General features: G+C 37.6%; 1 protein-coding gene and 2 non-coding genes across 3 annotated transcripts; 2 read left to right on the top strand and 1 right to left on the bottom strand.

Moving 5' to 3' along the window:
• Nucleotides 1-2,584: 2,584 nt before the first annotated feature.
• Nucleotides 2,585-4,718, bottom strand: LOC130994831 (uncharacterized). Its single transcript, XM_057919912.1, has 2 exons — nucleotides 2,784-4,718; nucleotides 2,585-2,702 (listed from the first exon to the last, which is right to left on the bottom strand). The coding sequence occupies exons 1-2, from the start codon at nucleotides 4,692-4,694 to the stop codon at nucleotides 2,598-2,600; spliced, it is 2,016 nt and encodes a 671-aa protein (XP_057775895.1). The 5' UTR covers nucleotides 4,695-4,718; the 3' UTR covers nucleotides 2,585-2,597.
• A 5,726-nt stretch (nucleotides 4,719-10,444) lies between these two features.
• On the top strand, nucleotides 10,445-10,563 carry LOC130996463 (U5 spliceosomal RNA). The gene has a single exon (XR_009092635.1). It is a non-coding gene; the product is annotated as a U5 spliceosomal RNA (small nuclear RNA).
• A 2,654-nt stretch (nucleotides 10,564-13,217) lies between these two features.
• LOC130996316 (U1 spliceosomal RNA) lies at nucleotides 13,218-13,374 on the top strand. The gene has a single exon (XR_009092501.1). It is a non-coding gene; the product is annotated as a U1 spliceosomal RNA (small nuclear RNA).
• Nucleotides 13,375-16,256: the final 2,882 nt, after the last annotated feature.

The following is a 16,256-nucleotide window of genomic DNA, read 5'->3' as shown; positions in this document are numbered from 1 at the left end:
ATATTTCAAGAAGTGAAAACAAGCAGGCAGATGCCTTGGCCAAACTTGCATCCACTATAGCTATGATCAGTGGTGAAACTCAAATCCCAGTATGCGAAAGATGGGTCATACCACCCATTTTCGAAGAAGAAAAAGACGAAGAAATCGAAAGCCATCTTGTTGAAGTCTTTGAGATTGAGGAGGAAGATTGGCGCCAACTGTTGGTCGATTACCTCAAATATGATAAATTACCAAGTAATCCACGCCGAAGGATTGACATCCGACGACGCGCCACTCGCTTCATATTTTTCAAAGGAATACTTTATAGAAGGTCTTTTGATGGAGTATTTCTAAGATGCTTAAGCAATGAAGAAGCCGCCAAAGCTATGGAAGAAGCGCATTCTGGCGTGTGTGGTGCTCACCAGTCAGGTCCAAAACTGCACTTCCGAATAAAGAGGATGGGCTACTACTGGCCAACTATGGTGAAAGATTGTTTGGATTATGCGCAAAGATGTCAAGCCTGCCAATTTCATGCGAATCTGATTCATCAGCCACCCGAGCCACTACACCCCACAGTTGCATCCTGGCCTTTTGATGCTTGGGGCATGGATGTTGTTGGTCCATTGACAAAATCATCAGGGGGGCATTTATACATTTTGGCAGCGACCGATTACTTCTCCAAGTGGGCTGAGGCGATACCATTAAGAGAAGTGAAGAAAGAGACCGTTGCTGAGTTTATCAAGACCAACATCATCTATCGCTATGGAGTTCCTCGCTACATCATAACTGATAATGGAACACCTTTCAGCAACACGGTGATAAACAAGCTTTGTGAAAAATTCGGCTTCAAGCAACGGAAGTCATCGATGTATAATGCACCGGCAAATGGGTTGGCTGAGGCATTCAACAAGACTTTGTGCAATCTGTTGAAGAAAATTGTTTCAAAATCAAAGCGTGACTGGCATGAACGTATTGGGGAAGCATTGTGGGCATATCGAACCACCTATAGAACTCCTACGCAGGCAACGCCTTACTCTTTGGTATATGGGGTTGAAGCTGTCATTCCTCTCGAGCAACAAATTCCCTCTTTGAGAATGGCCATTCAGGAAGGGCTAACTGAAGAAGAAAATGCACGTCTGCGTCTGGAGGAACTCGAAGCTCTAGATGAGAAAAGGCTAGAAGCTCAGCAAAAGTTAGAATGCTACCAAGCTCGCCTCTCAAAGTCTTTCAACAAGACGGTGCGAGTGCGTTCTTTTCAAGTTGGAGATTTGGTCCTCGCTGTGAGGAGGCCAATTGTTGTCACTCATCGTGTTGGAAACAAATTCGTATCAAGGTGGGATGGCCCATATGTTGTCAAGGAAGTCTACACAAACGGAGCATACAGGCTTCTTTCTGATGACAACGTCAGAGTTGGGCCTATCAACGGCAAGTTCCTGAAACGTTACTATCCTTGAAAGGTGGTAGAAGTTGAAGCATGTACATATGTATATAGTTTGATAATAAAAAAAAAAAAAAAAAAGAAAAAAAAAAAATAGAAAAGCCAAAAAAAATAGAAAAACAGAAAAGCCAAAAAGATGAGTCAGATGAAAAAACCAGAAATGGAGAAAAACAAACAAAATGGAGTGTATGAAGACAGCTCCTTGACGCACGAGCCTAAACTGCATGTTACTCCTGGCCCGCATGAGTATAAACTGTGCACGGCACCCAATCTCAAACACTTGTTGATCCTATGAACTACGTTTTGACTTGATCCCTTTCAAAAGGGTACGTAGGCAGCTTAGATAATTTCTAAGTTCAGTCATAAGTTGTGTTTGACTCTTTTCAATTTATATCATCAAGTTATGATTTAAGTTGATTATGTGAAGCCAAAAACGTTTCATTCCAAAATAGCAAAGAAATCAAGTCATCAAAAGAAGCACAAGCATTGGGAGAAGATGTCAAAATATCCATGACAAACCAAATGAGAATCATCAAAAGAGGAATGATAAAAATGCAATATACTAAGCAAAAGGGTCTTGATCTCTCAAAATCTGCTGCATAGACTCTAGTGAAAGCTTCAAGGCTTCCAAATTCTTCAAGACCTCATCATTTCTCGAAGCCTCCTCAAGCTTGGCCATGTCTTCCTTGAGTACCTTGATCTCACCACGAGTAGTCTTGAGTATCAGGCTTCGCTGCTCCAAAGACACCAACAATTCTTTCTTGCATTTCTCCAACTCATCAAGATCCGCTCTTAAAGCATCACAATTCGCAGCATCCTTCTTCTCTTTGGCAAACTTCTCTTGAAGGCAAACCTTGACCTCTCGAACTTTGAGTGTGTGGCCTTCATTGATTTCATGAGAAGCCGACCTTACTTTATCAAAAGTGGTGGCTTTGGAGAATAGTTCATCAATACTATCTTCAAGGTTGGAAAGGTCAAGACCACAAATAATCTTCATACGGGAAAGGCCACTCCGTATCTCGTCTTCAAGCGCCGATAGAAACTCGACTTTGGTTCTCTCAACCTTGTCACGAAGCTTTCCCCAAATGATCCTGCAGCACGACTTGAGTTCATCATCGATCATGCGTGTGGCATTGAACTCGGAAGGCGCCCCACATGACGGCATTGGTCGGGGGCGGGATTATTTAGCAAGACAAGGAATCTCGTTTGACTTATTGGATTCAATGGATACGCAGTCGATTGGTGAGCCCTTCTCAAGATTATTTCCAAACACTTCTTTCAAAGTCTACAAAAGGGCAAGAAGAAGATGCAATTAGAATGGAAATTATATATCAATACGAAAAGAAGATACGAGATGAGGAAAGACCTTGTTCACATCGGCATCCACTAGAGTTGGCTCTTCCTCAACGTGACCCTCGGCCGGTTTTGAGGACCCCGCAATTCTCTTCTTTTTCCAATTACGCTCAGAATTGCTACTACCAGAATCAGCTATAAGGGTGGTAGAGACGACCTTCCTCTTTCCATCTTTGGAGTTGATTGCTTCTTCCTGATCTTTTCTTTTAAAAGTGATATGAGCCGGAGAAGAGATTTTGTTTTCAGAAGAAAATCTGTACGTCATATCCCACCAAGTCTTGTAGTCGACTGAACAATGTATCTTCATGTCCAAAGAAGATCGGGGAAAACATGCCCTTGATCGCGATCTGTGCAGCAAACACATGCGCCAAAGGTTGAGACCTTCTTCCAGAGATGTCCTTCGAATGTTCTGAGTAAGGCTGCTGGGTACGATTTGGTAATAGCTAAATTGACGGCTGAAGCGGTGAGGACCATAAGACTCCACGATGAAGTGGTCATCCAGCCGGCGAACCAAAAAACTCGAGCGAATAGCCATGAAGAAGCATTGCTCAATCTCTCTTGTATTTTCACCATCGACATAGAAAATGTCATCTTCCTTGGTGAATGTGGTACAATTCCAACGAATCGAATTGTACGACTGAATTCGTTCGCGGCACACAACAGGCAGATAATACTTCGCAGCTCCTTCGCCTGAGTATAGAGTCATCTTGGCGACACCAAGGCTTCTTGGAAGGGGAATGTGAGTGTTGAAATAGAGCGCTATCCAACCATATATGAAATGAAAGGGTAGCGTCACCAGGACAAGAGAAGGCTCCATAGAACTAGAGATAGTGTTCAACCCTTTGTAGATGCTGGCTAGAACTGGAGCTGTAAGGGCAACTTTCTGTTTGCACGCCATCAAACTTGCCATTTTGAAAGAGGTTGGTCTAATCGACATGGCATCACCATCTGGAAAAACAAAGATACACAACCAGCAAGCTATATGAGCTGCCAAGTACATAGTGGTGTGATACTTGTCACTAGCATCAAGCTCGATGAATGGAGCCCTTTCTTCAGAAGACCATGGTTGATGCGCTTCAAATGAACCACTCGGATTATAAGTCGATTTGGGGCGTTGAGATTTCTTTGCCCTGCGAGCAGGAGGATGAGAATACTTTGAAGCTTTCTTCGACCAAAATTTGATCCATTCATCGATAGAAACTGAGCTCTTAGGATCCTTGCCATCACGATGCTTAAGAGAATAGTAAGCAGAGAGTAAATATCTACAACTCAAGGGAATGAACGGGTTACCAAACTGATCTTTGCCAAGAATCTCTTTCGCGCAGGGTACAACCTCATCATACAGTGTCCCGGTACACGGAAGCCCTGATAGATACTGTAAATCCCATAGAGAAATAGACATCTCGCCAGATGAAGTGAGAATGGTGTTCGTCGCAGGATACCAAGCTTCACAGAACGCTTTAACCATCTCGGGTTGGCAATCATAAGTGAAAAGAGAAGCATAAACTGCATCATAGATACCAACAACTCGGAGTTCATTCCCGCAGCGGCTAAGGATATCTTCAGTCCACTCCCAATAGCCTTCAAAGAAATGAAATTCCCCACGAAAGCTTGTAACCCTTCCCCATTTGGCATCTTTATCGATGATCCTTCGCCTCAAAGTCAATAGAAAATTGGATTCCTTGCTTTGCCAAGGACGGGCCGGATGCAATGTATGAGCCTTCGACGCTTTGTTCAAACTGATCTCGCTGGTCCATTCCGACTGATATAGAGAATTCAAAAGTTTGGGCCAAGGTTTCACATAGTGGCCTATCAATGCCGGAAATACTCTTAGATGCATGCCCATTTCCGTCTCTTGCTCATCATCACTCAAAATCAGCAAATAATCTTGACCCTTGACCACAATATCTTTGAAGACCACCATCGTGACACTGCAAGGAAGCAACGCATCCAGACTTAGAAATTTATTTGCATTTAAATAAAATGTGAATTAAATTCTAGTCAAAAGGAGGCAAGCAAAAGGAGGCAAGCAAAAGGAGGAAAGATTGAATTTTATATATATATAAATATATATATATATATATATATATATATATATATATAAAATAAAAATAAGAAATTCAATAAAAAAAAAAAAAAGAAAAAAAAAAGAGCCACCACTCCTTGAATTATTTATATATATATATATATATATATATATATATATATATATATATAGAAATTCAATCATTAAAATAAATAAAATAAAAAAAAAAGAGGCAAAAAAATCGGCCCACTCCTTTCCACTAAAATATACCTATCTCTCCTCCCTTACTTTCTCTCACTAAAACCCAACACCACCATCGCCATCACACTATTTCTAATTATTAGTGTAGCGTCGGTTGCCGGCGGCGGTGCTTCGGCGGTGGGAGATGGCGGAATGCGGAGAGACGAGCTGAGGGTGGTGTTTGAGGCCTGGAACTTCTGCAATGAAGTTGGCGCCGAAGCCCCCGCCATGGGCAGCCCCAGAGCTGCCGATTGCTTCGATCTTACTCAAGACACGAGTTCCATGGTTCACAAGGTGTCCGAAGCGGACAACAGATTAGGAGTCGGAACGCCATTCCCCGGTCTGAAGCCGGAGGCTCTGAACAATCCGGACCTCTACGCGGCGGAGAAGGAGCTCTATCTCGGCTCCTTATGCCAAGTTTCCGACAGCCCGACACCGTGGCAGTTTTGGATGGTAATGCTGAAGAACGGCAACTACGACGCCAGATCCGGCCTCTGCCCCGAGAATGGTAAAAAGGCGCCACCCTTTAAGCCCGGCAGATTCCCGTGCTTCGGCACTGGCTGTATGAATCAGCCCAGCTTGTGCCACCAGCCTACAGCCGCCGCACCACCGCTGCTTCCATCGCCTCCTGCAAATCTGTAAATACGTCTACCGCGATGTCGTTCGCCTCCACGATATTCAGCCGTATCTAGACTGCTCTCTCATACAAGCATACAAAATAAATGGGGAGAAAGCAGTACATTTGAATCCAAGGCCTCAGCTAAAAGATGCAAAAAGTTCAAAGACAAAAGGTGGTGGCACTTGCTGTGAAGCTTGTGGCAGGCACATTCAAGACTTGCCTAATCGCTTCTGTTCCATCGCCTGCAAGGTTTCAGTTAACGGAGAAGAAAAAGGAAATTACCGATGCTGCCAAGCTCTTTGCCGCACTTCTAGCTGCCCCCGACTCCCTTCAGCATTCCTCTCGGCTCATAAGAGAATGAAGCATTTCGACGCCGCCACAGCCGCCAAATTTGCTCCGATTTTCTGCAAAAAAATCTTGGCCGAAGCTCCGCTGCACTCAATGAAGCAAGAAGTAAGATACAAACGAATTGATGGAATGAAACTAATGACAGCTAAAGGCTTTATTTATAGGCAAATTTCTCACCAAAATCCTAACTACCAAATCCCTAAACATAGCTGTCAGTGTACGAAGAGTGGAGTTCCAGCTATTCTTCCATCTATGAAAGGCCCTTCAAAACAAGCTGTTAAAGCTTAAAAGGGATGTGGTCCTAAGATTCATTTAATACGTTTGGAAGAACACAGCAAAAATGAGCAATGTCATTCGAAAAAGGTAGTCCTCTGCAGGCTGCCAAAGGCTCTTTCAACAAACTATAACCTCAAAACAAAACTTCAGAAATAGTATACTTTAAATTGATTGGTTGGGCCATGGTGAAAGGTGGAGGGCAGAATACTCTGTCAAAATGGGTGTTTGATACCTTAACATAATTTGCAAGCTGTCACCTTCATCAAATTATCGAAAGTATACCCTCCATTTTCATCTATTTGTTCAACCTCTATCCACGACAAGATGGGATTAAAAAGGGAAGTTGGCAGCGAAGAGTTCGAATAAGGTCACTTCTCAGCTTTCTCCTGCTTTAGAATCAAAGGTGCTGGTTTCTTGCCGCAGAAAATTAGTCCGATGATGGGGATTGAGTCTCAAGACAAGAAATTACTCACTCCATGGAGAATTGGGCTAATTTAACTTTGAGAAGCCCAAAATAAGTTTCAAGCCAAAATTGGAGTTAATTTTTCAAATAATGGACGTGGGCTTTTTGTGGGGCAATTATATGTTACTATTAAATAGCCAATTGTCAATATATATGTTCAGATTAAAAATACAAAGCCTAATCGGTCATCAAATTCAAGCACTCCTAAATACGAGTATAAACTATTTACAAATTCAAATTCAAATTGAAGCACTCCTAAATACGAGTATAAACTATTTACAAATTCAAATTCAAATTGAAGAACTCCTAAATACGAGTATAAACTATTTACAAATTCAAGTCAAGCACTCCTAAATACGAGTATAAACTATTTACAAATTCAAATTCAAATTGAAGAACTCCTAAATACGAGTATAAACTATTTACAAATTCAAATTCAAATTGAAGAACTCCTAAATACGAGTATAAACTATTTACAAATTCAAATTCAAATTGAAGAACTCCTAAATACGAGTATAAACTATTTACAAATTCAAGTCAAGAACTCCTGAATACAAATATAAACTATTTACAAATTCAAATTCAAATCAAGAACTCCTAAATACGAGTATAAACTATTTAAAATTTCAAAATCAAATGAAGAACTCCTAAATACGAGTATAAACTATTTATAAATTCAAAGAAAATCAAGAACTCCGCGATAAGAGTTTAAACTATCAAGATATATTTCGAGACTCGTCTATTACCAAAGGCATTTCGTCCATAAACAAGTCTCGATGGGGCAATTTGTAGGCAATTAAATTTGTCGTCGAATTAAATCGTGCCACGTGTAAATTCATGAATTAAATATTCAATTATATTTTCTATTTTATTAAATGGAATTTTATTCCTAAATTAAAATAGATATATAATTAATATTTAATAAAATGAATTAATGGGCTTATTGGCCACTTAAGGCCCTAAGGCCCATGCATGAAGGCCCAAAGCCCATAAAGCCCACGAAGCCCATCTCTAAAATCTATAAATAGAGGTGTTGGGGTGCTCATTATAACGACGTGAAGGAACGGAAGATTGAAGAGCATAAGAATTCTCTCTAGTATCACAAGTAGAAGAGGCGAAGAATTGGAAAGTTCAAGTATTCAAGTATCTTGAAGAATTCTATCTAACGTTCAAGTCTCCTTCAAATCTTCAATCGTTTGAGTATTCAAATCTTCAAGTATCCTTCGAATCTTCAAGTATTTGAGCATTCAAATCTTCAAGTATCCTTCAAAATCTTCAAGTATTCAAGTATCTTCAAATCTTCGAGTATTTCTTCAAATGTTCAAGTATTCCTGCGAATCTTTGAAGTGATCTTCGAGTATCCAAAGAAATCAAGTTCGAAAGTTTCAAGGCATTCTTACAAATTCTAAGAATGTTCTCAAATCAAATCAAGTTCAATGTTCAATTCAAAATCATGACTTAAGTCCTTTGGATTGGCATCATCAAAACAAGTATTTCAAGAACCTTCGAGCTTGTTCAAGAATCAAATGGAAGAGAAGAATCAGAGGATTAACTAGAGATTACAACCCGCATAAATCTATCTTCAAATCTATCAAATTATCTTTGTAACGCGTTTTGTATTTTATCAAATTGAAATACAAAAAATTTGTGTTTACAGGGAGTTGTTGGCTGGCAGGAGGCGAGGCGGCATGATCCGAGACGGTTGAGCAGGGCGGCGGGGCCGAAGGCCAGGCACCGCTGATGCAGCCGAGAAATGAGCAGTAGCAACGGCGGCCTTTCTTGGCCATCTGCTGTCAAAAACGCGTGGGAGAGAGAGAGAGGGACGACAGATAGGAGGCAGTGGGCCGGGCGGGGGCGGCGGCGTCAGTGGAGCCGGATCTTGTGATGGGAATGGAGGAAGGGGAGTGGCGGAGGCCATTGGTGGTGGTGGAGGTGCTGCTGCTCGAGAGAGAGAAAATGAAGGGCGGCGCCGCGTGATTAGAGAGAGAGAGAGATGGCGGTGGGTTGTGAGGAAGGAGAGATAGGGTTGTGAGAAAATGGACCGATTTCTTTCAATTAAATGTCATGGGCCAATTTCTTTTTCATGGGTCATGGGCCGATTTCTTTTATTTTGTTGGGCTCAATTTATATATTTTTTACTTAAATGTAGTACTCCCTCCGTCCCGCGAGTCTTGACACGTTTGGGTTCGGCACGAGAATTAAGGAGTTGTAGATTAGTGTTTTAAGTGTGTGATTAATAAAGTATAAAATTGATAAAGTAGGAGAGAGAAGGTAATAAAAGTGATAAAGTAGGAGAGAGGAGGTAATAATTATTGCCAAAAAAGGAAACGTGTCAAGATTCGTGGACGGCCCAAAAAGGAAAATGTGTCAAGATTCGTGGGACGGAGGGAGTATTAAATATTTAAACTAATACATTATACTCTCTAATCTAACTCTTCTAAATTCTCGAATCGCACCCTATAAATTTTATTGGCTATATATATATATATATATTTGATTGGTTATACTTATATGTAATAAAATATATAAATATAATAGACGTATCCTTCACGAATCGCACCCTATAATTTTTGAAAATCTGTATCCCCGCACCCGAATCATATCGCTCCCGCACCCGCCCCCCGCACCTGTGCAACATAGGTGAATGGTCTATGAATACACTAAGAATACCTAAATTTTAGTTTTTAATCAAATCTATTTGTTTAATTAAAAAATACATAATTTTTATGTTTTCAAAATTTGACCTGAGCTGAAAGTTTGTCGACTAATGGCGTGATTGTCTGAATTTCGATGGGTAATATGAAGGTAATGTTGGAAGAGTTTTTGATGTTGTCTTTCTAATGATACTTATGTTGTTGGTTTTGGTCACCGAAAGTGGTAAAGAAATAGCATGAAAGTTGATGATACGAAATTCTATATTTTATCTTTTTTCCAACCACTTTTGGTGACTAAAATTCAATAATATAAGTATCATTATAAAGATAACATCAAGAACTTTTGAATGGTACCTTCGGGTTGCCCATCAAAATTCAGACAATCAAGTTATTGGCCAACGAACTTTTGAAGTCGAGTAAAATTCCAAAAAATTAAAAATTTATGTATTTTTTGACTTAAAAAATAGATCTGGTCAAACACCAAAAATTGGGTATAATTTATATATTTATAGGCAAATTTTGTTATGAAACGATATTTATAGGCAATTAACTCTATATTTAAAAATATTTTTGACTTATTAGGTCAAATAAGTCAAGAAAAATCATGAAAAATAAATTTCAATACTCCCACGCGTGCACGTTTACAACACTTGCAGATAATTCTACATGTAGGAACTTTTGCAATAATTTCAATTAACACGAGGTTTGAATTATACTTAGAGAAAGAAAATGGAAAAAGTATATAGCTAAAAGTCTAAAACGATATAAATAAATTCTTTTAAAGGACTAGAGTGTTATGTTAATAATGTATGTATTTTAATACTATCTTTCATGCAGGTATACATTTAATTAGAAACTAGATTAGTACCAAAATTTTCGTTAAAGCAAATAGTGAAAGGAAATCCAGGCAGTCATTAATTAAATTAATTATGAAGAAGAAAGAGCATTCACTTTTTACTCTTAGGAGGAATCCCACATCGACAGACCCAACCAAAATGCTACGCCAGTGTTAATAAATATGGCAAATTTGTGAAGTGTTTAAATACGCAGCTGCGCGTTGAGCACATAGCGAACTATTCTTTCGCCTTTTACTAAAGAATACCGTGTGCTCGTCGCATTTCAAGCAGCATACGCCACTTTTTGAAGGGTGTTTTTCCATTGGAAAACCCCAATAATTTAAGTCAAATTTTATAGGATAATCATCATTTGCAGACCTCAACTATTTGTATCAATTTATAGGCTTTTTAGTGGGTGTTTTATTCGTTGAAAAACATAACAATTTGAGTCAAACTGGTTAATGATGTTTTCTATTCTAATCTTTTCATTGTGTCAATTATTTTATTTTGATTTTGACGATAAAATTGAAAACATAACCAATGATGTTTCAAAAGCTATAATTGATAAATTTTAAAGATTGAAAGATTAATTAAAATAAGACTACGAAAAATTAGAATAAGAAATGATTATCCAATTTTATAATCTTTGTGTTGGTTGTATTTCAAATACATTTTAGATGAACAAGATCTCAAATTGAATCCAAAATTATCGCAAAATTGAATCAAATTCTGTAATTTGATTCAGTTTCAGACTTTCAGTTCAATTTACTCTCCCCTACCCTCCAAAATGATAGGAAAAATGCAAAATTTTATTGGGCTCTAATTTTAATTAGTTTATCTTTTTGGCCATGAGCTTCATTAGTAGATTAAATTAGTGCTTGGCCCATTAAATACATGTGGGACGTGAAGATTTTATTTGAGGAATTAACAAGCTTAGGACTTCAAATCTATCATTGGCGGCTGCCTTTATTTTGTGAGATTAGAGATTTAGCACACGTTTGGTTGAGTGTTTTTAAAGGTTGGAAATGAATTTAATTAATTGAATCCATTACTTGTTGTTTGATTTGTGTAGTGAGTTAACCATTACTCTTACTTGAGAATAACACAATCGCCCAATTTGTTATCCCTCAAAATAGAGGAGAAACAAAAGAAAGAGAATCTCTTATTAATGACTCATTTCCATTGCTACATCAAACACTCAATAAAAGTAATAATAATTAATACCATTCCACTCCTTTATTTAATTCCATTATCTTTTCATTTTTCTATTTGAACCAAACGAGCACTAGACTTTGCCAAATCAGAGAACTTGGGACTTCACGGCATTAGAGGATTAGCGGTTGGTTTGGAGTTTCGGGCGGCGGTAGTGAGAGTCTGTAGAAACAGTTTGGAGATTTGTTTTCTTTTATTGGAGATAATTCTCCTGGCTTTCATCGGAATTGAATTTTTGGTGATAAATTTCGATTTTATTTAAATTTATTAGATTATTAGTTATGTTTTCTTTGTTCAATTTCATTGTGTTTTATTTTAATAGTATGACTAGCTAATTTTCTTAATTCGGCGAGAATAATGAAATATTGATTTAATATCAGTGAGACCTAATTGTTCATATAATTGATTCCTATGGATTTCGATTTATTCCTTGTGTTTAAAGACAATTCTGATTTAATTTAAGCCTGGTCAACTTAGATTTAATTGGATTAGTCAATTATTTCCTCCAATCCGTAATTGTTGGAATAGAGCTGATTAGTGATAAAGCTACCATGTTCATAGTAGGAATAAATTGGTAGACGAATTATTACTTGCGTTCGTAGGTAATTTGTCTAAATCGGGTTCCTTCATCTTAATGCTATTAGAATATTAAATCTAGGGCTGTAAACGAGCCAAGCTACTCGTGAGATATTCGATGTTCGACTCGATAAAAGCTCGATCAGTAATTTAATGAACAATTCGTTTAGCTAAACAAGCCAAGTTTGAGCATCACGATATTCGGCTCGTTAGCCCGTGAACAAGCTCGTTAAATGATTTATCTTAAAAAGATAAGAGTATTCATTAAATGTCTTACTATATTTTATACTACTATATTTAATAATATTTGGATTAAGTATCTAATTAACATCATTTATTTACAAGAAAATAGTAAATATATTATATTTTTGTGAATAAAATAACTTATATATTTGAAAATTAACTTGTGTATTATAAACATAACTAAAAATTTAAATTTAAAAAGCTCGATTAGGCTCGGCACTGTATTCGACTCGATTAAAGTTCGATGGATAATTAATCAAACAACTCGATTAGCTAAACGAGCCAAGCTTGAGCAAGACACTATTCAGCTCGACTCGACTCGATTACACTCCTAATTAAATATAGGTGTGACGTCTCCAGCTAGGTTATATTTTAATAAGGGAAATAGGCAGGTCTAGCGTCTCCAGCTGTCTATCGAGACAGTAAGTAGGAATTGGAGTACGTCCGTTGCGTTCACGGTATCCTATAACTGGTTGGTTGATAGAAATTAATTTATCTTTGCGTCGATGAACGGAGTTATTAAATTAGTATGGATTTATTCGAGCCGAGTTACCTTTCTTTCATTGAATTTTAGTAATTGTTTATTTGATTTATTTAATTCCTTAGTTGATTAATATTTTTCTCTCAAAATTAAGGCTACACCGAATTAGATCTCTAGGAATTTGAAGTGATTACTCGTTCTCTGTGGTTCGACCCTACTTGTTGCTATACCATTCTAATTCTTAGCTGATTGCATGAATTATTTGGTGATATACGACGTCCACCAAAAAGTAAATGTCACATTTCCAACAAATGTAAGTTTAAATTGAATTTTTGTTATACCTCATACGTAGCCAATAAACATGAAGTGAAGTAAGCAATTTTTGTGAAAAAAGTATATCTCCACACAGACATCCAAATAGATGTAGTATGGAAGTAGCTAATGGATAAATAGAATAAATAAAATCAAATTCCATATTTACTTGGACAGGGTGGGTGATCTAAAAGGCTCATGACCTAGGTTTGCAACCTCCATTGCACTTAAAAGGGGTGCTTGCCTAAAGTCGATCCAAGTTGTCAAGCTTACTTCATAATTTGTGATAGAAGGGGAATGCGTTCGCGTAGTCCCTACCTAATTTAATGCAATTTTATAAATATATATAAGAAGAATTATGAATCCAAAGATGTATTTTGTTAATAGGGTTAATTATCTATAAAAATATGTGAATTATATCAAATTTAAAAGAATTAGTACACCCTCTTGTACATTGTATGGGCCACAATATATTTATTTTAAATTCATTTTTAAAAAATTTCTACATTGAGTTAGAGATTTATCGTGATCTTTAATTTAACATTCATTTTGAATTATTTTTCATCCATCAAAGATAACAATTTTTTGAAAATATTTAAAATAGAAAAAAAAAATTGGTGGGAAAAATGAGATGAAAGAGAAAAATTGGTGGTAAAAAACTCATCTTTTATATTATATATAGATTTGTTATTATGTGGGTTTTTCTTTTTCATTAACTTCCTTTTTTATACTCCCTTCATCCCACGAATCTTGACACGTTTGGTTTCAGCACGGAAATTAAGGAGATGTAGATTAGTGTTTTAAGTGTGTAGGTAATAAAGTATAAAAGTGATAAAGTATGAGAAATAAGGTAATAAAAGTGATAAAGTAGAAGAGAGATGTTAATAATTATTACCTTATTTGGAAATGTGTCAAGATTCTTGGAACGGCCCAAAAAGGAATACGTGTCAAGATTCGTGGAACGGATGGAGTATAATTTATTTTTTGTATTTGGCTTTTAGCCTTTAGAGCATCCGCAACATCCGCAACCGTGAGTCCCTTAAGGGTTTCTTAAGTGGTCTCTACCATTTATGAGCCCCTTCCCCACAATCAAGCTCTCTATTTTAAATGGGGTTTTTAAGGGGTTTTTAAATTTTATTTTATTTTTTTCTATATTTTAAATGTATTTCAAAATTAAATTAACAACATAAATTTCATTAAAATTCATTAATTAAAAATTAAAATAACATGAAAATAAAAATAAAATACTAAAAATTAAAATTCTCAGCAACAGTGAATTTGCGCAACCATTCCTTGGTGAAACTCCTACTCGACGAGATTCACTTGAGACGTATCCTTGCAGATGAGAATGGAGTCGGCGATGTCCCATCGGGTTTCGGAGAAAACATCCATCACTTTGACCATATTTTTCATAGCGGTGATCACTCTTTTTTTATTATCCCCTTTGGCCGACGACTCTGCATTCTTCTTTCTTTTTTCCTTGTCTCGTTTTCTGGTCTTTTGGTCTTAGGGGCTCGTCGTGATACTCGACTCATTAGAAGTCATTGTGGGGAGGCCGTTCGATCCCTTTGAACGTTTGGAGGAGTGGACATCCTCGCCTATAGATGCAAATCTTTGAGATTCGCGTAGCACACGCCAAGCATGAAGATATTTAAAAAAAAAAAAAAACTCGTGATTGGGGTGATACTCACTTGATTGGCTGTACTGATTTGATCATCACTCATGCCGCTTCCCTAATTGATTCGGCCTTTTTAGTATATTACTTTTCACACCTTGATGTCCTTTTGGACGCATTGGAAGTGCAACTTGATTTGTTTCACGTCGTGTTGAATGATGTTGGGAGGTCGCTGCTCGTTGTACTTCATGACTAGGCCTCTCCAATAGATGAGAGCCTTTTGATAAGCTCCCTTGACAGTGTTTAGAGTAGCCTCGGCCCACAAGATGCATATGAGCGTTGTCTCTGCCGAAGTGTAGTCGTCCCATTGCTTCGTCGTCGACGACATGGCGAGTATCTCAGCCAAATTATCGTCTTGAAAATAATTTTTGTTCAAGTTAATTGCCTCAAGATCCATCGGGGTGAATGCGTTTGATTCTTAAGAGAACGGCAAAAAAGCTCCGCCGTACGAATTTTGGTTAGCCGGCGATGGGGCAGGATTTTGGGGGTTATTGTTCCACCAATATTTCCAATTATACTCCAATTTTATTTTATTTTTAATATCAAAATAAAAAGAATAGAAAGAAAAGTTGAAGATGAGAAGTGGGATATATAAAGAAGAAATTTGTGTGAAAATAAGGTTGAAGAAATTTGTGAAAATAAGGATGAAAAGCATGCCCTCTTTTTACGAGCCCCTCCGCGGATACTCTTAATAAAAACAATAGATTAAAAATCTCGACCCGACTATTTCCTTGCATGACATTGACATATGTGTGCTCTCGCGCAGTGGCGGAGCCATGTATGGGCTAGGGTGGGCTGAAGCCCATCCCCAATTTTATTTTATAAATATTTTATTATTATTATTATTATTATTATTATTATTATTATTATTATTCATAAATAATAATAATTCCGCCCACCTCTAATTTAAAAAATATATATTCTTATTAATTTTATTGCATTATTCTTGTCGGCTATTCTTGATTCTGATACTATTTTGTGTTGCAAATTATGCTTATGATTAAAGGGTGGTTAAATAGAGGTTATGATAGTTAATTGAGACAAATCTTTTTATAGCCCCTTTTTTATGAAACATAAGTTATATAGCCCCTCCTTATGAAACATAAGTTAAACAACCTTTTTTTGCTGAAAGTACTATTATACCCTTATTTATTTTTTATTTTTTTCTAACAAAATAGACAAACAATTACAATCCTCTCTTCTCTCTCTCAATTTGAATTTCACGTTTTTCATCTTCAAAGAAAAAGAAGAAAGGGCGGCGACTGTGAGCATCTTCACCACCCGTCGTCGCCGCCGCCGCCGCAACTCCGCCGTCGCCGTCGAAGCCCAGCCAAGCCCGCCGTCGCGCGCTGCGATTTCAAGCACGCTGCGATTTCCAGCAGCGCGATTTCCAGCCAATCTCTTCCTCTCTCTCTCTCTCTCTCTTTCTCAAAATTGTAATTTACAGCCATAGCTCGCCGAAAAAAATTTTGCTCGCCCAACTCCGTCGTCTGACCCGTCGCCGTCGAAGTGCATCCATGCTTCG

The sequence above is a fragment of the Salvia miltiorrhiza genome, chromosome 7, assembly GCF_028751815.1.
Source record: "Salvia miltiorrhiza cultivar Shanhuang (shh) chromosome 7, IMPLAD_Smil_shh, whole genome shotgun sequence".
Taxonomy (NCBI): domain Eukaryota; kingdom Viridiplantae; phylum Streptophyta; class Magnoliopsida; order Lamiales; family Lamiaceae; genus Salvia; species Salvia miltiorrhiza.
The sequence above is the reverse complement of the archived record's forward strand: the minus strand, read 5'-3'. Positions and strand labels throughout refer to the sequence as shown.

What these genes read in the sequence shown, in the direction of transcription:
- LOC130994831 (XM_057919912.1), bottom strand. Translation starts at nt 4,694, where the DNA reads ATGGTGGTCTTCAAAGATATTGTGGTCAAGGGTCAAGATTATTTGCTG. An exon ending in TGGATGCCGATGTGAACAAG is followed by an intron (nt 2,703 to 2,783) that starts GTCTTTCCTCAT and finishes GCCCTTTTGTAG; the next exon opens with ACTTTGAAAGAAGTGTTTGG.